This window comes from Carassius gibelio, chromosome B22, assembly GCF_023724105.1.
Source record: "Carassius gibelio isolate Cgi1373 ecotype wild population from Czech Republic chromosome B22, carGib1.2-hapl.c, whole genome shotgun sequence".
In the NCBI taxonomy this organism is placed as follows: Eukaryota; Metazoa; Chordata; class Actinopteri; order Cypriniformes; family Cyprinidae; genus Carassius; species Carassius gibelio.
Genome location: NC_068417.1, coordinates 21585433 through 21609191, shown reverse-complemented (window position 1 = coordinate 21609191; position 23759 = coordinate 21585433). Strand labels below are relative to the sequence as shown.

At 43.4% G+C, this 23759-nt stretch overlaps 1 protein-coding gene across 2 annotated transcripts in view; it reads right to left on the bottom strand.

Annotated features, from left to right (window-relative positions):
* The window catches only part of LOC127988038 (BCL-6 corepressor), a 44060-nt gene that overhangs the window by 7345 nt on the left and 12956 nt on the right, over positions 1-23759 (bottom strand). The window contains exons 4-11 of one of the 2 annotated variants that reach the window (XM_052590533.1): positions 22845-22901; positions 22236-22443; positions 20176-20463; positions 18183-18572; positions 14167-14468; positions 11796-12077; positions 2439-2605; positions 1394-1539 (exon numbers count right to left, since the gene is read on the bottom strand). In XM_052590533.1, coding sequence (XP_052446493.1) covers positions 1394-1539; positions 2439-2605; positions 11796-12077; positions 14167-14468; positions 18183-18572; positions 20176-20463; positions 22236-22443; positions 22845-22901 — 1840 coding nt within the window. The remainder of the gene's footprint in view (positions 1-1393; positions 1540-2438; positions 2606-11795; positions 12078-14166; positions 14469-18182; positions 18573-20175; positions 20464-22235; positions 22444-22844; positions 22902-23759) is intronic. The other variant, XM_052590534.1, reaches the window with a different exon arrangement.

Here is a 23759-nt window from a genome sequence, read left to right as displayed (position 1 = left end):
AAACACAGGAAAGGCCGTCTCGGCAAATGCCACGTCTCCTGCAATGTCATCTTCACATGCTCCCGGAGCACAGCTTGTCTTTATCCATGCGAACGTCTAACCTGGAGCATTAAAACTTTACTTCTGCACACAATGGGTGGCGAACAGCACAGTGACAAGGTCAATGCTCCACTAATGATGAACGGTAATGGTATACACAACTCTTGAAAGAATATTCTGGGTTATTTTCAACATAAAACTGTGCACTGAAAGAAACTGTCGAGAACATGACAAACAAATGTCTTTGGTCTGGCAAACAGTACATTTTACAGGTTAGGAATTACAGTGCACAGTAGAAAAAAAGAGCATTTGAAGCAGCTCTGAAATTTACGTTTTTAAATCATTCAAATGGAACACTGACTTTTAATAAAGTAAATAGCTTCCGTTTCTTTCTCAAGCTTTACCCAAATGTCTGTTCTGGCATTATGCAAGTTTTGTAAGTGAACTGCCATAAAAAGTGTGGACTGATTTATAAAAACCATAAATGCGCATGTATCGATAATCATTAAAATTACGACTATAGCGGGCTCCAAGGCTCGAAAAAACACAAAACTATACAGCTGCTTTAAATATTCAGTGTGAAATTTTTAGACCACTAGTGGCACCAAATGGATTTGCAGTTTTTTTTTTGGTTTGAGTGCACTGACATCACAACAGGGTTGTAACCAATGGCATAAAGTGGGGGCGGGATTTGTCCAATTCTCTGACCAATGACAGATGGCAAGGGCGTTTGTCATAATAATGACTGTTTTCGAATACTTTTCGGTTCCGTTTGGTGCTGCTAGTGGGGCGAAAATCACATGCTGTAGTTTTAAAAGTCATTTAAGCTACATCTAGATTTCTAAAACCCAATTTAAATCTTTGAAGCCATTCAGATGCTGTTCTTCAGGTGTAACGGGAAAACTTTCCAAAAATCACTCATATGGACAACAGCTATATATATTAAAAAATAAATAAATAAATAAAAATCAAAGGGTCAGAATGATGTCAAAAGCTTCTAAAACCCATAAAACAACACCCGATTTTATTTTAGATGTCTCCAGATTAGACCCAGATTACGGTTTCGATAATACAACCCAGCTTTTCCAAATATTGTTGCGTGCGACAAACCCGCACACCCTATAAACAGACATGCCACACAAGACCAAATAAAGACACGCACACAGACAAACACACACACACACACACACACATAATCTCCTTTCAGGGAAAGCTGATTTGCCGGAGCTAAAGGCTTCTCCTCTGCTCCAGCTGTTGCTTAGTAACCAGATAGCCAAGCGGAGCCGAACCTTCCCCGGCTACAGGAGGGAAATTCTGGGAATAGATGTGGAAGAGAGGAACAGCGCGCTCTTACCAGACAGAAAAGACTCCATTATGTCGCTGTGGGTCATCTTCAGCAAACTGCGGCCCGAATAGGTAGCTAAAGTTGGATCGGCGCCGTATGACAGCAACAGTCGGACCACATCTAGATGATCATTTTCCACAGCATCGTGGAGAGGCCTGTTGGAAAAGAGAGAAGAATACTTACTTCTCAAAAAAAAAAAAAATTTTTTTTACATTTATACTGCGGCTTATATTTATTTTATCCATCAGGTCTTGATTAGATTATGAAAAGTATTATTTATTTTACTTTCCCATAATTTTCAATCCCAGAGTTCACCTCTGACTTTCACATTACAACAAAATTGCCTTGGAGAAAGTGGTAAATGTTTACTATAAAAGTAAAAAAAATTAACATTATTTATTATTATAGATCGATATATGAATAAATAATCAATCTTTAGAATAATGTGCACTGACAAATGGTTCACAATAATACCATAACAGTTTTATTACAAATTACAAATGACAAATTATTATTTGTCTTGTGATCATAATCCACTTGCTGATGGTTTTTAATACCAAAAACCTAAATATATATTTTTATTTATTTATTTATTTAATTTTCTTTGGCATTTGTGAGATTTTCTTTTAGCTTAAACAGTTCAATTACTTCACTTGTCCATAATTACCTTCATTTTATCTGCTGGCATTGCCCAATAAAACAGTCATTAAAACCTGTCACTGTCATTCATCTTTCCTGAATCGGAACGCTAAACGAAATTGAATTTTTAAGTGTATAGCGAAGACAGCGATCTCACACGCCTAATCTGCTCTTCTTGCGGTAATTATCCGAACTAAGATTCTCGGCCTCTTCTGTTGTTGTAAAGCCATTATTACCAAACATATAATTACTGACATTGAGTGTGTGTGCGTCAGCACGTGTGCGCATGTGTAATTATCCGTACACGCACATGCTTCTGAACGCAGTGTGATGAAAGCATTAGGAAGTCACAGAAATAAGTCTTGCATGTAAGGCTTTTCTATTTAGGTGATATCATGAATGCATGTGTGCTTACCTGGTGCCGTCCTGTGCACTGCAGTTGATGTCGGCCCCGTGCTCCAGTAAGTGCTGTACGATGGAGAGCCAGCCGCGGGAACAGGCCTCGTGGAGCGCGCAGTAACCCGCATTATCCCGATGATTCACGTCACACACTTTATTCTCCAGACAGTACAAAACCACCTCCTACAGCGAGCGGGAGAGAGACAGAAGACGAGCGGTTACTATGGTGCAGCGAGGAATGAAATTCATTAAACACCATTAAAGAGCGCAGAGAAAGAGAGAGACGGGAAGAGAGCAGACAGACAGTTCCGCCCAGAGCTGATTATTGATGTGTGAGGTATCAGGGGCTTTACAGACGAATCCTGCCCCAAGCCTGCTGTTCACTTTCTATATGAGACGCCTGAGACGGCACTGTGAGTGTGTGTGTGTGTGTGAGAGGGAGTGTGAGATAGAGAGTCTGCAAGAAGCAGCAGTGTAGGAGCGACTTTAAAGGCAGGGGAAATGTGAACGATGTTTGCCCGTGCGAAACCGAGAAGCTTTTCTACATCAACCCAAACCAAAAGAACACAATAAACTGCTAAGGACGTTGTTATACAATTCTTAGACAGGACTTTGCTGTGTGGTTGCTTGAAGGAGGATCTCAAATGATACAATTCGAGGTTGTTTTTAATTGTGCCAATCTAGAACACCCTAGCAGCCACAAAGGAAAACGTAAGCAATTGCTCCAGAGGCTGCTTGGTGGTCACTAGAATGTTCTGTGCAGGGACAATTCAAAAGACCCTTGAATTATATCATTTGCCAACATCCCTTCAATTTCACCATTTTTTTTTTATCAGCCATCAGGCAAACTGTGCATGCCTGTCAATAGACAGTTTTTTACTCAGATTTCTCAGATTTGGCATTATATGTATTGTCCCATTCGCACTTCCTGCCATTCCCGTCTGCTGGTTAAGAACAATGTCTGGAAGAGGCTGGAATGACAGAGAACCCTTGCAGATTTAATAGGAGAGTTCTTCTGCAAGCTCGGGTTTAAAGGAAATCCCACATCCATCACTGCGAGCAGATTCCTCATGCACGGAGGCATCAAAAACAACCGAGCACACACACACACACACACACACACACAGATGGGCTGGAGAGGGGAGGGCTGGTGTCCGCTCAGCGCTCAGACGAATGAGGGCATTAGGATTCAAGAGGCGTAGCACTCGCACTTCAACCCTGGCAGCGTCTCAGAGAACGCATTCAACCCCTCCCCCGACGGAGTCGCACAGTGGTACGACCTGCCCCACACTGCTGCCAGCAGCTCTGCCTCGCGCTTCCCACCGGCTCCGTATCCAGGATACGGCATGCCGCCGGCATGACAGAAAAAAACCAAGCCGTTAGCAGGGGCGCCGAGCCGTTAACGAGCCCAAACGGGAAACTCTCGCTCCAGTGCGGATGTTCACTCCTGTCTGCCAGGAGGGGTGGACCAAAACACAAGGAAGGTAAAACATACACTTACCACGCTCACTTGGCCTATCCATAAGCCCCTCCCATCAAATGCAGATGAGCCAATGGCAGTTGAGTATCAGTTGCACAGGGAGCAGAACTTGGACTAGGGATGGGCGATACCACTTATTTTGTTTTCGATACCGATACTTTTAAAAGTCAGTATCGCCTAACTCAGACATCTTTACGTTTCAGCGCCATAGAGAAACATTGGAAGATCCGAAGCTTGCATCGGTTTAATGGTGTTTATGCTACAAAAATGGAAAAATGATGTGCGTGTGGTACTTGTGACACTGGTTCCAGTTATCCTGAGAGAATATGCAATATAATTTATTTTACTCCATTTCCTAAATCCAACCAAAACAGAGCAAAATGTCCCTTAAACTTTCAAACCCAAATCACAATGAAGACGAAAATGTTCATTTTGTGGTTGTCATACTCGTCATACTTTTCACTTTAAGATTTCATTTCAGAACGTTAATGTAATGTTGTGCTTCAGCAAGGCATCTCTGACTAAAACTAGCGAACGGTAAAGCTAGTGCGTCCATGCTAACGTACAAACCTAAATAGCGAAATGTTCTTACATCATGTACCGTGTAGGTCAAAAACACAAACAAAAGGTCTACATTTTAGAGTCTCTACATAAACTGGTTAAATGTAAATTAATTTAATCGTACCCTGCGATACATAATTTATTTTTAAATCTATTAAATAGATATATATATCCCTCCATGAAATATTTAATTCCCACTTGAATGGTGGCCCTTCTGTGTCCAAATTGTGCAAAAACATCATGGGACAAGGTTTTCACACTGACAGCTGTCATTGTAAGACAGTGTGCCGCCCCCTTTGTTTGTCCGAGGGAGCAACAGTAACTAAGGGGGGCGGGGCTCACCGATAGGTCAATTACCAAAAGCGAGCCGCAGTTCAAGGGAGAATTTCTCTATTTCCGTTTGTTTTTCCATCGCCTCATTCCCTTTCCAGTGAGGTCTCTCTTTTTCTCTCCTGCCTCAGGGAGTTCCTCAGTGGGGATGTTTGCAGGCAGGCGAGCGGAGTGTTACATTAAACAGACAATAAAGCAGTGTTACACAGCCTAGCGAGAAAAAGATTTGTCGTGATTTTCTCCTCAGAACTGCTTTTTGCTGGAGTGTTTCCTCCCCCACTGTCCCCTGCTAAAACGACTCCCAGCTAACAACTGCAATCAATGCATCATTCAAGACACTTAACCCCTTCACAACAGCAATCCCACAAAACAAGACACAGGCCGGCTCAAGACCGAACCCGACGTGCAACCATTTTACCACAACCTCAAAGCCTAGTCAACCCAACCCACATCATAAAAAATAAAAGAGCTAGGACTACAGCTCGCTTAGGAAGAAAGACACTCAAGACAGGAAAAAGAAGGGGAAGCTTTACAAGGCAGACCTGAACTGAAACCAGTCTGGGTCACTGCTAGTCTGGAGTCAAATTCAGATGCTGGCAGCCCTCCTTAAGACCTGTGATACAAGTTCAAACTCAAGTCTAGAATTTCAAAGCTTCAAGAAAAAAACTAAGGCTCTGAACTCTTAAGCCATCTGATAAAACATTTTAGAATTCAAAAGGCAGTTACAGAATTCTCAGATAGATCTAAAGTTCTAAAGCAGTTTCTGATCAATTATAAAATTTTGATGTAGTTGCAAAGGGACTTTTGGTGCAGAATATGACCTTCCCATAATAGGTGTTTTTTAGAATTCCAGAATCTAAGGCCGCTAACTAAGAGTTCTAGAATTCATAGGCAGTTAGTTGCTCAATACTTGTAAAATTCTGCAACTCTTCATCAAGTCACATAATTCTAAGACAGCTGATAAACTGTCTTAGTTTACATGTAGTTAAGTTGTCGAATTCCGAAGTAGTTCAAAAAGTTCTTCAATTCAAAAGCAAATTATAAATTTTCTAAAATAAAGCCAGTTATCAAAGAATTTTAGAACTTCGATGCAGTTTTAAATCTGATGGATTCTAGAATGTTTGCATTATAAAACTGCTAATGAAGAGTTCTGGAATTCTGAAGGTATCCAGAATTATAAGATGGTTAATTATGAGATTAATTCTAAAGACAGTTCAAAAAATGCTATAGAACTGAAGCAGTTTTGTCTAATGTCTAATGTTTAGCGGTTGCTTAATGATCCTCCGGCTACGCACAGTGCTGACGAATGTTCTAATTTTACATGCAACTCAGGAAAAAACAACCTTCAGACTGAGCAGACGTCACATTGCATCGGAAAGTGAGCGGCTAGGGAGAGAGACAGACAAAAAAAAATGACAAGAACGAAAGAGCAGGATATGCGGAGGGGGAAGGAGGAGCACCGAAACTCCCTCAGCGTGGTTTTAATTGAGAGAGCCATGGCTGGAGTGGGAGCTCTGATAACAGAGGGAAAAGGGTTGAGGTGGCCTCCACGGAAGAAGTGCATCATTAACGGATCAGGAATTTCCCTGACAGCCGGCCAGGATGGTACTGAACGTGCGGATGAGTGTGAACGCGTACATGAGCAAACGTGACCCGTCTCGCTCAGCCAGACCTTTGACAGAATGGTGAGCCCGGTCTCATGAAAATGCATATAAATAGTAAAACTCTTGGTATTCATACGCAAAAATTGACTTTGGCATGCATATGATACACACCTGTTTGTTGTGCATATAATACACAGTTATTGCATACACACGATATACATCTACCCCACAACCCTAATCCTATCCATTGCATAGCATATACATGCCAAAGTCCAATTTTGCGCATCAGTACCACCAGTTTTTGCTTTTATGTGGCGTACTATTTATATGCACTTCCATGAGATCGGGTTGGTATGGCGCCTTGCAAACCACAGTTTGTTTTTACATGCTGTTTAAGGGTGGGTTTATCTAATCTTACACAGATTATACCTAAATAATAGGCAAAAAAAAAAAAAAATACAAATCTGTCAAAGAACTTTGGCAAATCCAGTTATTAGTTGTTCCACAAAAAAAAAAAACCTTGCATTAATCCAGTACCTGGAGAGAGAGAGAAAAAAAACCTGTATGCTCTTTTTTTTTTTCGAAAGTTGCATGAAGTCAGCCAATCAGTTTTGTGCTTGCCAAGTCAAGAAAATGCTTTCCAGTTTTATGGTGCAATATGCATCCGACAGTCACTGAGCGGACTTTGGGCGGTCTAGAGGCGTCTGTGGCCGAGACTGCGAGATATAACTGCCGTTGCTCTGAGAGTTGAAGGTCTGTATCCTGCTATTTGCTCAGGCTTGGCAGACAGTGACAAAACAGGGCGCGACACACCCACACGACTCACTGACCCTCTGTATACACACACACACACTTTCTGCTGGTTACTAAACTGCAAACATTCACATGTGAACACTTTTGCTTTTAAAGGGATAGATCATCTAAAATGGAAATTCTGTCTTAATTTTTTGACCAGTCAACACATGTCTAAAACAACATTGATGACTCCATTTACCTTCATTTTATGGGGAAGGGGCACTGAAACATTTTTCTAAATATCTTCTTTCGTATCACACAGAAAAAGGTGAGTAAATGATGACAGAGTTTTAATTATGGGTTGAACTATGCTTTTAAATCAGCTCAACCTCAAACTTTCGCCTTTCCCCCCCACCCCCCTAAAATATGCAGACTGCAAATAATCTGAGAGGGAATTTAGATCAGATTAGGTTGCAGTCAATGCATGCGACAGGGTTATTTCAGGTCACAGACTGTTTTGAGGTCGTCATCTAGATCAAAGATCCGCTTGCACGGAATCCTTAGTACGCGGCCTTGAACGGACCAGCCTGACCAGCGGACACGCGCATGCAGTCAACGGTGGAAAACACGCAGGTTTTTCCACTTGCGCTTGGTTAATGCCTGAAATGCAAGCCAAAATGACTCAATCACACGCACGCACACACACAGAGAGAGAACCGATCAAAGGCGCCCGGGAGTTTCATCAAGCCAAGAACGGTTTGTTTTGAAGGTGCGAGCCCATGAGAAAATGGAAACGAGAGCGCGCGCAAAACTACGTGCCGTTTGCGTTGCATGTTTACTGCAGTTGCGCTGGGACCGAGATGGAGTGCCACGTTTAAGTGTGTGAACTGTCGTTCTCAAGCGCTCTGACACACACACACACACACACACGCGGAGCAGCTGCCGCGGTCTGTTGAAAGCCTCGGCCGCGGAGTCATGTCATATTTCCGAGCTCTGGCAGCGCCGCGGAGCTGCTCGTGGCTTAACACACACAAAGAGAGAGAGAGAAAGAGAGAGAGAGAGAGAGAGAGAGAGAGAGAGAGAGAGAGAGAGAGAGTGCGCTGGCAGCTCAGTGCGTTGCTCGGGGCTTATCTCTCTCACACACACACACATACACAGCGAGAGAGCGGCTTCCTGCGCAGGAGGGGAAAAGAGGGGGACGGAGCGAACGAAGCCTAAAAAACAAGCCGCTGTCGACTGACAGAAAAAAACACACGCGGACGGAAGGTTTGTCCCCACCTGCTAAGGGTCGTGGTGAGGGTGTAGAGAGGGAGGTGAAAGGGTGATCGAGAGAAAGAGAGAGAGAGAGAGAGAAACGAGGAATACAGGGTGGGAAGGATTACATTTGATCTCGCTTCCTGTGACACACAAACACACACACACACTCGGCGGCGAGTGCCCTCCGCTGCGCGCTCCCCCACCGTATCTGTGGCGCACGCACAGCCCCGCGAGAACAGCCGCCTTTAACCGATGTCACCAAGCGCATTTATAAAGCCATTAGAGCAGAATTAGACCCCGAGCGCCAGCGGGGAAAATCACAAAGCCCTGAGACTCAGCGGTAACGAGAGCCCACGCTCTCGACAAGCGCGCGAGAAAACCCACCGCGAGCGGAACACTGCAGCTCTCTCTCTCTCTCCGCAGTCTGGAGAAAAGATATTTAGGGAAAAACGCTGTTCAGCTATTAGTGAAAAAATATTTTTGGTATTACTTCGCCGTTAGTTTATCTATTATAGCGAAGAACAGTTTAACATTCTTACACAGTTTAGCTAAACTCTAGCTATTACTAAATTATTGGCGTTTATACACAGACAGCTTTGCTATAACCAAAACAATGTAGCGATTCCTGGCTAGCTCGCTAGTAAACGAAAACTAATCTATATGAATAAAGCAACGAAGTTAAATATTAACTGTTCAGTTATTCATGAAAACATGTATAGGGTATTCAGAACATTTAGATATACGCTTACGATTCGTTTATCTATTAGTAAACAACCGTTAAGCTATTCTTTTACACACCGTTTGGCTATTTTTATATAGTTTATCTATTACATATACAATTTACGAATGTGTCACTGTTTTGCTAATAGTGAAATATTAAGATATTCGTAAACATTTAGCTATGCATAAGCATATTCGTAAACAATTTAGATATCAGTATTTTATTTTTATTTTTATTTTTTACAAATAGTTATATAGTACACCGTTCATAGTTTATATGTCAGTGAAGACCAGTTTAGCCAAATATAAATTGTCAGTGTTTAGCTGCTTGTAACAGTATAGCTCTTCGTTAAAGGCATTTAGTTATTCATTTGAACAGTTTATATTTTCTTAAGGTTTAGATATTAATAAAAAAATATATAGTTTAGCTATTTATAAATCGTTTAGTTATTACTAGAAATATTTAAATAAATTAAAAAAAAAACTACATTTCAACTAAAATGTACAAAATGCTATTTTTTCCCCATGAGACCTGTAAGCCTTTCTTGTGGTTAGATATGCAAGAAAACCACCCTCCATTTCCGCGGGCCGTTAACGGCGGGCGTTGGTTTGGGCAACGAGAGATCGGGAGGTGCGCGGAACGGGCGGCTAATGGCTTAAAACAGCACGTGTTTAGCACCTTCAGCGGAATGATTAATTAACGCGGAGATTACGGAGAGCACTTGTCAGATCGCTGATTGGACCTTAATGGCAAAGAGCCATTCTGCCTGAGAGCAGAATTACCCACAGACTCTAGCAACTGCAGCAGGATCAGAGAGAGAGAGAGATGGATAGGGCTCTTTCTCTCTCTCTCTCTCTCTCACACACACACACACACACACACATAACGATAGGTTTCAATCAGCACACAAAGGCCAGTTTTGTCTGAGGCATAAAAGAGGGAGGCAACAACCAAACACAAGTGTAAATAAGCAGCACCGTAACGCAAGTGAGACGTCAGCGCCGGCGGAATGCAATGAAACTGAGTGTGTGTGTTTGTGTGTGTGTTGCAGTAAAACTCTTGGCTTGAGAGCTAAAGGGAGGTGAAAAAACACAAACAAGCGAACAAGAGACGTTGGGGGAAGGGAACTACAAACGTGCGTGTGTCAAAGCATGCGGTGCTGATGGAGCCGCCTGACCACTTCAAGCACAAAACTTACAAGACACACAAACACACAGCGAGGAATGGAGCACAGTGGAACGTGGCACCCCTAGATGCAAAGAAACCAAACCCACAGACACATGTGGATGCAAGTTATAGGCAGAACGAGAGAAAAACAGAAAATAGCAGATGGGAAAACCTAAGCGTAAAACTAGTTTGATTCTGACACCACGAAAGCGTGTTTTATTCTGGAGCGGCACCACTGCCTCAATGCTTAAAAATGCTCCGTAAAATGCAATGAGAAACTTTCCCTTTCAGTGGAATTTAAGGCACCGCTGCGGAGCGAGAGAGAGAGAGAGAGAGAGAGAGAGGAAGGCTGGGGGAAGGAGAGAAATCAGGCGCTCGCAGCAGTAATCGCTCATTTCCTGTTCTCCGTGCCAGTCCTTTCAGACGCACTGCCGGAACTAATCCAGCTCCCCATTAATCTGCCCAAATTGGACACGGAACGCCGCGCCATTCCAGAACCCGCGGAACCACCGCCGTATTCCAGAACTGTGGAATACCGTCAAATTCCAGAACAGCGTGGAAGCTGCTAAACCGTGAGATCAGTGCAAGTTTTGTTGCATTACAAAAAACACTCAAGACTGCAGAGATAATCTACGATATTTGAAGTCAACATGGCATTGGTGTTTTAATAAATAAGAGAAGGTGCTAGTCTTATTACCCATAATTCACCAATGCGCATTATTCTACAAATAAACTTAAAAACAAATAATAATAGCATTCTTTGCTTCTAAAAAAAAAAGATGTGGGGAAAACTGGACCATAGAGTGGCATAACGTTGCTAGAACATTGCTAGAACGTTGCGACACTCCTTAGCAAAATCAAATTAACAGAGTAACCTAATCACCCAAATTGGTGATATTGGTGTTATTGAAATGTGCTATAATAACTCCTACAAATACTACTCATTATATATACCTTTAAAAGAGACACATGCAGATGTTTGAGAAATATGTTTTCTCTGTCTTGGAGGAATGATCATTTTTAAATCGTACCCTATTTATTGCATCAAAATTTGTTCATATTTTAAAATAGTTATGGTGGATAATTTTATGATTTATTCATGCCACTATACATTTCACTGTTATAGTTTTTATTAATAACAATTGCTATACAGCTGATAACTTTGCGTAGTGCACTTTTGAATGTTTATAGGACGCGACGGAGAAAACGCGAAAAACAGCATGCCTACGAAAGCACGGGAATGAATGCGAGCGAGAAAGGTTTGAGTGGGAGTGGAAAAGCCGAAAGGAGAAAGAGATGAGACGGCGGGTGTGTGTGTGTGTGTTTGCGCAAGCGAGAGGGAGAAAAAAAACTGTGTGTGTGTGTGTGTGTGTGTGAATGCGCACGCCAAGCAATCGCTCTGTGCCTGTCAGGGGCTCTCGCATGTCAGACTCGGTCTCACGCAGAAATAATGAGATGCGAAGAGAGCAGGAGAGGGCAGCCGGAGAGAGAGACGGTCGCGCGCACACGCGAGCTTACCTCATATCCCAGCCGCGCAGCTCGCTGCAGTAGAGTCTCGCCTGCGTTCTTGTTGACGATGAGTCGGCGCGCTTCGGGCGGCATGGGCCTGCTGACTGGCAGCTCCGCTGACACTGGAGGTGCGGGGGCGACCAGAGGTACGGGTACGTCCGGAACAGCGCATGGAGGGGTCGGGGGTGCCGCGGGTTGGTAGGCAGGGGAAGGGGGACGGGGTTTGACCGGAGAAATCTCGTAATCAGAAAGAGTCGCCGCTGGCTGCTTCTGGGAGGAACGTTTCACCACCTGACGGGGGAATAAACATGTGTTACTTTACAAGGCCTTTGGATTTCACACAGACATTGAAGTCATAGCACGTGGCGGCACAAACAGGGAAAGGCGGACGTTCTTTCCGAAGACAGAGCGGATGAAAGAGCGACAGAGCTACACTCACTTGGTGCCAAGAGACAGGCGGGATGGAGCGCTAATTAATCACAGCGACACGTTCACAGTCAGCGCCTCGGCATAATCAGAGACCCACATTTGAGATGTGAAACATTTGAATGTGAAAATGTGATCTGTTTAAAAAAAAAAAAAAAAAAACGCAGTAGTGGAAAACTTAGGCCAAACAGCAGTCAGGAAACTCTGTTTCCCACCATAAACCAAGAACAAAAATGTGACTGTCAACAACGGTTCCTCGCACACATGGTCAGCAGGGTTATTTTTGGCCTGCAGTTAAACATGCCGAAACAAACGGGGACTGTTTACACCAGTACAATCCATAAACACGTTTTAAACTGAACAAACGTGCGTGCCTCTTCCCACATCGAGCGCTTCTCTGTTTTTGGCTCTAGGCTGCGTGCTTGTTTGTGAGCTGGATGGAAAGCTGCAGACGCAGATCCGTCAGAGTGTGTTCCCCGGCAGGGAAAGTTAAACAGGAAACAACGGAAGACTTGGGCTCTCTCCCACTCGCTTTATCTCTCCCGCCTTCCGTGTGCGAGTTCTCTATCTGTGGAGCGCAGTAGGGCGGGCGGATGAGAGCTGGCTGTGTGTGTGTGTGTGTGTGTGTGTGTGTGTGTGTGTGTAGGCCGCGAGTTCATGTGAGCAGACTGAAGGTCGGGAAGGGGGGGTGATCGGGGCGGGAACTCCACCCACCCCAGAGAGATCCACAGTGCAGCAGCTGTCAGAGAAAACACACACACACACACACACACACACACACATATAGATAGATAGATGGATGGATGGATAGATAGATAGAGATTTAGATTAATATTTTATTCATATTTATTTATTAATACTAACAAGAATGAGAAAAAGGTGTATATAATAATAATAATAATAAGTAATAAATATTATAATTTTTATTATTAATTGTTAACTTATTTTATCAAATGTATTTAATAGTAATAATAATAAATCCTATATATATATATATTTGATAACAACAAAAACAATTTTTATCACCATGAAACTTTCATTATTTTATCTGATTTAATAATAAAAAATAAATAATGATCATATTTATATTAATAATAGGAAGAATTAGAAAAATGTGTGTATTATTACAAAAATAATAATCCTAATTTTGTTTTGTAAATGTTTTGTAAAAAGATAAAACCTTAAAAAAAAAAAGTTAAAGGAAAAGTTAAAGGAAAAATAAACCTATTTCAGCAAACCGCTAGACACAAACTGATACGAGTAATTTTTCCCAATTGAGGACATCCCGTATGTCCCCAAAGGCAGGTTTTGGAAAAAGTAGTTCACTTTGCAAACCAAGTAAACCCGCACACACTGTATTGTGTAAACACCTACATAATATTGTCATAGGAGTGTGTTTGTCTGCTGTAAACGCTGTGGACTCAAGGTGTGTGTGTGTGTGTTTTGTGTTCGGCTGCAGAACGCAGGCTACGTGTGTGTGCTCTACATCTGCGTGCGGGGAGAACACAGGCGGTGTTATTTAAAGAATGCACAGCGAGTTCACTGGGGAATCATTTTCCTTGACGGAGAGAGAAAGAGACCAGATTCTGACCCGGCCTTCACTTCTCCCCTCCCCCTCGCTCACATCTCTCCGCTGGGAGTCTGCCTTTCAGCACGTGAGGAGGTCAAAGCAACCGCACTCTGAACACACACGCTTTGACCCCCTCCCGCGTCCGTTGAGCAGTCTTAGAGAGCCGCAGTGCTTCCCTAATTGGAATGATTAACATTGTTGTGATTGGAGACACGTTTTTAAACGGTTCCTCACTGAGCCCGGGGAAAACGCCTGGGTTGTGAGCCAAAGCAAAGAACACCGCTAGCCTCTCTCGCACAAAAACAAAAGAAAGGACGTCCTTATGCAGATAAACGAGCATCTCGACCTTCTGTGATCGCACTGACATGTGTCTCCGACACTTACCTTGTGTTGGTGGGCGGGGCTGAGTTCAGGACACTCCTCATTGGTCGACTGCGACAGCATCCTCCGCTCCTGTTGGCCGAGGTGCTTGGTCTTGCACTGCCGCTTGCCCTTTGGTTTTTCAGGGTCGCTGTGCCAGCGCATACGAGATGGGAAGGTGCCTTCAGGGTCCGGAGAGGGCAAGGAGGATCCCAGTGACTTGCGGTGCTCCTTTAATCGCTGCCGTTTTTCCGAGAGGTGAGATGGAATCGAGGAGGAAAACTTCCGTATGGTATCGGCACAGAAGCCGTCAGAGAGCACCGGAACTGCAAGAGAGAAAGAGAGAAATTAAAAGAGTTGGCAAATGTTATGCTCATGTTTAAATGTGAAAATTGGAACATTTTTGGTCGGTTTCTGCGTTAGGTGGAGAATCTTACGTAATTCTTCAAATTCTGTAAAATGCATTAAAATTAGCTGGGAATGTTACAGTGGGGAGAAAAATAAAACAAAAAAAATATATAAATAAAATTAGTTTAATTGAAAGTTGAACATTTGTGTTTGTGCCGTTCCTGCACTGATTGTGGTGAAAAAGCAACAATCTTCAAAATGCGAAAATTTGGTAAAATGTATTCAAATTAGCTGAGAATATTGCAGTAAAATGAAAAGAAAAATTTAGCTAAATTCAGGTAAATGTTAGAAAAATAAACAAAATGACTATTTCATTTCTGCGCCAATTGTGAAGGAAAATCTATGTAGTAAAAAAAAAAATGTAATTAGCTAAGAATACTACAGTAGAATAAAAAAAAAATCAAAGGGTGGGAGATGCATAAATGCAAATGTTTTGTCAAAATAATAAAAAGCATCAAATAAAAAAAAAATACTACATAATTGTGTAGCCGCAGATTCTATGAACATAGAAAACAAATTTTTCATTGTAAATTCTATAATAACTTAATTTCATAAAAAAATCGAACTGAAAGGAAACATCACCAAGATAAATAGCATGAACACAAATTTGGTTCGTGCATTTGCAAGATATTCCATCTCGGGCAACACACACAAATATCAAACCGACAGAAGCTTCCTTAAAGTCTCGTTAAGTAAATCAGACTGACAGCAGAAGAATGAACAGCAGCAGGCTGACCGCTTCATAAGGGACGGACAAAGGACGAAAAGGTTTACAAAAACTGATGCATCCTTTCCATCGCCTGCTTTCTATTTGGCATCACGTGACCAGAGCTCAAGCAAGAGAGGCGCGTTTAAGTGATAACATCAACCGGCGGAGAAAAACAGAAGGGAAAAGAGGGAAAACATGAAAGGAAGAGCAAGATAAGAAAGGGAAATCAAATGAAAAGGGAAGCAACAGCGAACGGAAAAGGAGAAATGACGGACAGATGTAAAAGTGGAAGAATAGAGAGAGAAATGCAGCAGCGAGGGAAAGAGACGATGAAAGGGTGAGCGCAAGGCCGAGAGAGTGAGAGAGAGAGAAACCGAGCACGCTCCACATCTGTTCCATTATTCATCATATTCCCCATTCAGTCACACACACACACACACACACACACACACACACACACATAAAGCCAGTGAGAGCCCCACCACACAGAGGAAATTTCTCTCACGCATGCAAGCAAGAACAGAGGACGCCAAAGACAGAAGACCACATAGCCAACAAAAACACGTACTACCTACTACCAAAACACCAGGCCAAGTATCAAATTACCAAATTTGGGCGATAACCAGATTTTTGCTTACAAACGTTCTTTAACCGATTAACAGATCAATGATATAACAATATAGAAACAAGATAAGTGTTTATTTTAATTAAATAGTCAAATATTCCATTCTTGGTAAAAAAAACAAAAAAACAAATTTGGTTGAATGTTTGCGAATTTGGTAGGATTTTTGGCAAATTTGGTAGGATTTTTGGCAAATTTGGTAATTTGTTTGGCAAATTTGGTACAATTTTTGGTATTTTTCTAATTTATCTAATAGTTCGGCCCAAGACAAAAGCACATTGGAGAACCTTCAACACGCAGACCAAAAATTTTGCAACTTTTCACATTTGGTGTGTGCGTGTTTGTGCACAAGAACCCATCCTCTTGGGCAAACTGTTCCAGCCTGTGTGAAGTGCTCCTCTCCTTCAACAGGCTAATTAAAGTCCTACCCCAAGAACCCTTGAGACCGGATTCACCACACCTACCCCACACACACACACACACACAAGTGTGCGTGCTCTGCAACCTAAGTGAATCACTCAATTAGCAAAAGGGGAGCAAAGACCTTAATGCCTTTAAAAATCAACAGAACAAAAGCAGTGCGCTTAAAACGCACACACACACACCCTGGGGCTTACAGCGGAGAGTCGTGCATCACTGGCATGCGTGTCTTGTCTCTCACACCTTGTCATAGACAACACAAATTAGCCTGCGTGTGCGTACGAATTCCCTCGGCTGAAGAGCGAGAGTGTGTGTGCGGTGGGAGACGGATTTTGACAGGGACATCTGGGGGATATTAGCCTCCCATTAGCACACAACTGGGCACACACACACACACACAATAATGCATTAACTAGCAAACCATCTCTTAGCATAAGTAAAACCAAGATTCATATGTATAGGACATATTACTCATACAGTGAGTGAGGGATAGAATGAGATAAAGCGTCTCGTCTCTCGTCTTGCTGCTCTCTAATCCTCCTGACAGCACAATATCCAGCAGCCGAGATACTGACGGGCAGCCTCACACACACACACACACACACACACGCACGTTGTTATTTGCACAGTTGTGGAATCTCATGGCTCATTACTCTGCGGCATGCGCTTTCTCGGCGATGCTTATATACCAACAAGGAAGCGAGCGCCTGAGAGTGTGTGTGTGCGTGCGAGGAAGTGCGAGCATGGCTTGTCAATCAACAAGAATCATTATTGCTATCCCAAAGCCGCAGACACGGGGCGACGTGCTCTGCTTTCCTCTAATCTGCCTCTCCCTACTGCCTTTCACCTCAGTTCTCCCCTCAGCGCTCCGTATCCTCTTTTCATCTCTCTCACTCCTTCTCTTCCACTCTTTCCTTCTGCTTTCTAACAGCCGCTCGTTCCCTTTCTCTTTGTGTCTCATTTGTTCATGCTGCTTGTGTCTCCCCGCTCAGTTCTCTCCTTCTGGGTCCTTCTCTGACCTGCATAACTTAATGAGACTTAGTCTGAGCTGAGAGCACCATTTACATTCCTGCCAATCGAAGGAAACAGGGTGTAGTATGTAGGGCGTAGTATGTGAAAGGACGTAGTTTGTATAGTATAGGTATAGGACGTAGAATGTAGTATACATGTGTATATATATATATGGAACATTATGTAGTAAGTTAGGTGTAATGTTTACCATGTAAAGTTTAGTGTGTACTATACTAGATATGAGAAGGTTGTATGCCATAGTACGTCGTTTTGTGTAAGACAAAACATATAGGAGGTAGGGTGTAGTGTGTTGACTATAATATGTTGTATGCCATAATATTTAGTTTTAAGCATACAGATTATAATATGTATTGTGTATACACAATATGTATTAGCAACTCTCTATGGCCTGTAATCTATCTATGTTGGATGTAAGGCCATAATATTTAGGGTGTATGGAATAATTTGCAGGTGTAAAAGGTAGTGTGCAGAGTATAAATTAGGGTATAGGATGTAGTTTTTTTTTTTAAGGCAAGTGTAGCGTATATGCATTAAGTGTAGTATGCAAGCCATCTGTAGGGTGTAGTATGTAGTTTGTGGTGCATAAGCAGCAGCTCTTTCTGTTTTGGCATTCTTTACCTGAATGGTTTGTGCATGGCTAAATGAGGAAACCATTTAGTCATGCAAATAAATCAGGATAACAGACGACAAAACCAATTTACTCCGTTGTCCCCTGCCATCAAGTCTGTGGTCCTCTTGACATAAGCGTCCTCTAAAGATTTGCACGGACAGGCTTCTCCGTTCTACCCAGAATGCTCTGGTCTCCACTTACAACCGTGCATTTAAATGATACAAAATAGGAGGACGTACCTGTATTGGACTCTGCGTATTCCAGCTGGTCCTTAGTCCAGCCTTTCTCCACTTCTGCTTTCCTCTTCACCCCCTTCTCTTCAAATCCATTCGCTTTGACCTTTCGATCCACAGCGGGGACACCGTGGGCGACTCTCGGGACCTCTGAGGGACAAGGGTCAAGCTTTTCCCTCCTGGCGGTTTGGAGTTGTGGAAGAGAGGCTTTAGATGTGGGAGACAAACCCATGTTGGGAGCTCCGAATTGCGGCCGGTCATGGTTGAGCTGTCCCTGTCTGTCCCACAGTTCCTGGAGATTATGGAGGTGGTGGGGCTTACTGAGCCGAAGACCCGTCAACTCGATACACACCTTCAGATTCTTCACCTCCTGCTCGGAGGGCTGCGGCCACACATCTGTGGAGAGAGATAGAAGCAATCCGTTTATACCTTAGGTTAACATTCAGCTCGGATGATCCGATCTTAAGTGGACATCTGGGACGATTTGCTGGATACACCTGGATTTACTATGTACCTCAAATCAAAGATTTTGTGACTGGTGTTGGGAAGGTTACTTTGGAAATGTAATACGTTACAGATTACAAGTTACCCTATTTATAGCGTAACTTTTTCTTTTACTTTATTAAAGTAACTGATTACATTTGGAGTATTTTTCTACATTCCGAACAAATTTTTTCAAATGCTAATCATTTTGAAACATTTAAAGCTGGCAGGGTTAACCTTACAGTAGTAATCAACACTAATTACTGTCGGACTTTACAATCCTTCATCGCTTGAATGAAGAACACAGCCACCACAAAATCAGACTTTAACGCCTGTTTTTATTTTGAGATAATTCAGAGCTTGAATACAGGTTTAAAAATCAGAAGATACTTTAATGAATTTGAAATGAAATCTTCATAGCTATGAACAGGAAACACTGGCATCTAACATTGCTTCGGAGTGAATCTTAACAAAGCATACACAAACCCAGGCTTGTGTCCCAAGCTCCTCAAACATTGGTGTCTTGTACTTTAAAGCAGTCAGTGCAATTTGGGAAAGAAATCAATCAAACCTAAATGTGTGAGAAAACATTCAGCTGTAACCCCTCTTGTAATAGTTAACATTTTCATAATTTAATTGCATCTTTTTTCTCAGTAACTGTAACACATTATAGTTATGTTTATTATGTAGTTAAATTACGTAATTCCACTATATGCAACTTGTTACTCCCCAACACTGTTTATGTATACATACATTGCGTACTAAACTGTGCCCAAATTTCTTAATCATTCAGGCATAATTTGTCTTTATATGAACATAAGCTGTTGCTTGACTGACATATTTAGGATGCATTAGGCTGTATGCTATGAATGCACTGTAGCTATAGACATCTCTGACCACCAAAAGTTCAAAATGCATCCCGAGAATTGGATCGTAATGCATCTCCACAATGTACTGCAACCCATTAACAGCTGAATTTAGCGATGTTCAGTTGTGTCAGTGCAAAGTAGAGCAGGAATTGTTTTCCAGTTGTTAACAGCCGTTACCTTCTAGAACACAAACACCCACCAGTTTGATAGCTTTTAAAATGAAAGTGCAGAGCTGAACAGACACCCATGTTTTGCTGACAAAAACAAGCTTTCTGGGACAAGTTTAAGCGATGCGAGTTTATACAAAGGTTGTTTTGATGTCTGAAAACGCCCTTTAGACTGAGCACAAAGAGAGAGTAGGGCAGAGAACGCCCAGCAGTTGTGTTTATTTGGACCATGTGACGGCAATAAACAAAAATCAAGACGAATTGAAAAGACCAGGGAAAGGATCAAAGCTGGAGCAAGCAAAGGAAAAGGGGCAGCGAGAGAGTGAGATGTGTCGGGAGGTCTGCGATAAGATGAAAGACGGAGCAGACCATCCACTACTTGAAGCTGGCGGAAAGAACAGGGATGAAGAGACGGAAAAAGAGGACAGACATGCTGAAGGACACTGGAGAGAGAGAGAGACAGTCAACCCGGTTGTCTACCTGAAATCAGTCTCGCTCTCTTCGCCGCGATGCCATTATCGTCCTCTCCTCTCGTCCGTCTCTCTCCATCTCTCTCTTCTGCGGTGTGCAGGCAATCAGGGTGGCCTTGGCTCGGTTCCAAACCAAATGCACGTTTTCTGGCCGTCGCCGTGCCAACAGACCCCTCCTCCTCTCCTTTCACGTCCCTCGCTCTCTTCTCCTCTGCTCGGCGGGACTGTGGGACATCGGCTGGTGGGCCGCACCGCTGGAGCACGGGAACTCTGTTGTTTGCACACGTTGGCGTCGCACCTGCGTAGCCACACAAACACAATTGGGTTAGTCTGACACATTGCGACACCAATGCGTTTTCCAAGTTCGAAAGAAGCGCGACAAACCAGAGAGTAGACAGAGAGAGATAGAAAGGAAAAGACTATAGAAAAACAACGCTGTCCCCCCTACCCTGGACACTTGTGTGTTTGCGCTAACTACACCACACCCATCCCACACGGGGAGCTAGACGGCAAACAGGGACGCACTTGCTCTCTCTCTTTTCGCGAGCTTAAATTAGCCCGAAACATCCGTGCCAAGAGCGCAAAGCGGCAACCCAACTTTAGTCTCCTCTGCTTCCCCCTTCCTCTCTCTCCTCCCCCTCTCCTGCTTTCTGCCGTTCTGTGTGTGGCAGTGAAAAGTGCTCCTTGAGAATGTCTCCCAGCAGCTAAGAGCAGCAGCGCAGATCAAAGACAGGCGCTAGGGGCTCACGCTCCATACCGCCCGCTTCTCTCTTTCACACACACTCGCACACACTCGCGCCATATATAGCATCACATACACGTCCTAAAATCATGCACTCATACATTACACAGCTAGCTGACACCTCATAAGTCACAGATAAACCAAATCTATCAAATCTACTAAAAATACACATTCCACAAAATTAATAAAAAATGGTAAAGAATCATGCATACCAAATGACTCGTTTAACGCGTGCTTGATGCAGAACAGAACTACCTTTATACTGGCCTGGGTAAGAATGCAGCCCACCCTGCCCCGGGCTCTCACAGACACGCACAAAGCATGTGACTAACACCACATGCATCCCATAATTCACGGCAATGTGTGCACCATAGCAACTCTGAACCAAAACAGATCACCATGGTAACATCATTCGCGTCACCCGGAGAGAGTTAATGTGGCCATTCTGAGAGAGCGAGAGAGAGAGAGAGAGATGTTGAAGGACAGTTGGGGCATAAAAATCAAGAGATGACCGAAGGACATGAAACATCCTGAAAGGACGCACAAAGTCAAATAATCAATTACTTGAACTGTATTGATTGATAAACAGAATGGTATTCGACAACTTAAAACTACAAAAGAAGGTTTTCTGTAGCATTTTCACCTTCAAAGCTTCACAGGAACTGCCGGTCTGCCGAGCGCACTCTGTTTACGTAATCCAGAGCACTGTTAATTGTCCGTGTGGCTGACACACATGCGAGCGTCCGCGTGCGCACACACACTCTAAACCAATATTCACAGGAAACGCCTCGCCTCTGTGAAAGCCACCAGGGAGTGCGAGGTCACATAGCTGCAAAGTGTTGATTTGGAAATCTGATGGCATTAGGCCATAACCAAAGCTCAAGTGGAAAAAACAAGAGCCAAAACAACAGAGAGAGAGAGAGAGAGAGAGAGGGAGAGATTCAGAGCATGTGCATGTTTATGTGAGCGCTTCCTGTTTGAGGGTGGCGGTGGCGGAAGCCATGTTTACCACGTCGTTTCCGCTGGTTTAACGCTGTTGCATGGAGCGCCACAGCACAGGGACCGTCCCTAGTGACAAGGGAAGGAAACGTAAGGGGGGTTGGGGGGGTGAAGAACGAGCAAGTGCCTTTGAATCTGGGATGGATACTGAAGATCGTAGGAGATTGGACAAAGGGACAGCAGATGGGGGAAATGCTTGAAAAAAGGCAGCCTGCGAGCAAGACGAAAGTTAGAGACATTTCACGGAAGACGGAGAAAGAAAATAAAAGCGAGCGCAGGAGCGGGAGAGGGATTGCGTTTGTGTGTGTGTGTGTGTGTGAGCATCTTACCGTTGTGCTGCTCGGTGTGATCGGAGAGGGCCGAAAGGGCTGCGGAGGGCCTAGAGCTTGGCTGGCTTCGTTCCCAGTCTCCCGCTCCACACTGGCTCTCTGCCAGCTCCCTCTCTCTCTCCTGCTCTCTCCCCAGTCCGGGCGCCGTAGACGACACACACCCCTCCTTTTCCTTCAGCTCCAGCTCCGAGAAACGCATCATCGCACGCTACACAGACACACACACACACAGCACAATCGTGAAACCAGATCCAGTGTTACGAGCACCAGCTGTAAAGCCTGTCTCTCGTGTGCTCCAGTACAACAAAAATAGAGGGGAAAAACAGAATAAAACTTGCATAAAATAAATCTGCAGTGAGAGTAGAACAGGAGCTAAAGCGCATTAGAGTAAATGTAGCAAATGCATATCAACAACTTATAACAAAAACTAACTGATATAGGTGAAATCAGGGTATTCATTTTACTCATATTTGACCATGCAATTTTCAGGGCCCCTCAGAAAGGGGGAAAAGGAAGGAAATAAAGTCTAACTTCACAACCGCCTGTGGGCGCAAAACCAAGTGTTACTCATTTCAACTGATTAGTAATTTAAAAATAAAATGAACTGACCTCCCAAAACGCAGCTGGTTGACTTAAATTACTGTCCTCTTGTGATATTCCTTCCATCTAAGCAATCAGAATGGGGCTCAATGTCTTTTTCAATTATTTGAATTGAATATTTACACAAATTTAACACATCTGCAAACAAACATTAACTTACCCTCATACACAAAAATATGGGGAAATGCATGATATAGTTGAGAATGCGATGGCTTCTTTAAATGATAGAAACTTTAATGTAAGATATGTGGAAATGTGTAAAAACATACTGGGCTTATTTAAAAGGACGTTCCATAATGTGTGGGCTATCTGAAATTAGGGCATTGTCTTCCATCAGCCTCTCCCTTGCTCTCCCTCCGCAGCGAGACTATGTGTGTGCGCGCTAATGACTCTGCCAGTCGGCGAGTGCTCTGCTCGCTGCTGCTGGTAAGAACTCTAATCTTCCCCATCAGGAAAGAATGGGCTGGATTTCACTTAAGCTGGAAGGGATGCCACCACGCACATAGCTAGTGGGGGCCTAGTGGTTTGCATGTGTAAAGAGAGAAACAGAGTGCAAGATGGAAGAGTGTAGGAAAGGGTGTGTGATTATGTTTTGGTATGCCCAGCACACACCGGTCTCCAGGGCTCACCTGCAGGTTAACAGTTGCCTGCAGCATTATGTGCTAGCAAGGCCACGACATGCATGCACTCACACAAACACTCAGCAGCTGAGCTTCCGCACGACTGGGCAAAGCAGCCACTAACGGCACTTTATGTTAACCCTTTCAGCCATTGACTGAACCACACACTCAAGTGTGTGTGCTCTTGTACAAAAACCCAAGTTCTCTCATGCTAACTGAGTAGAACTGGTGCCATTAAAGCCTGTTTGACAGATTCACAGCAGGGGCTCAGAAACTGCTAGAAAGAGAGAGCAGGAGAGGGAGT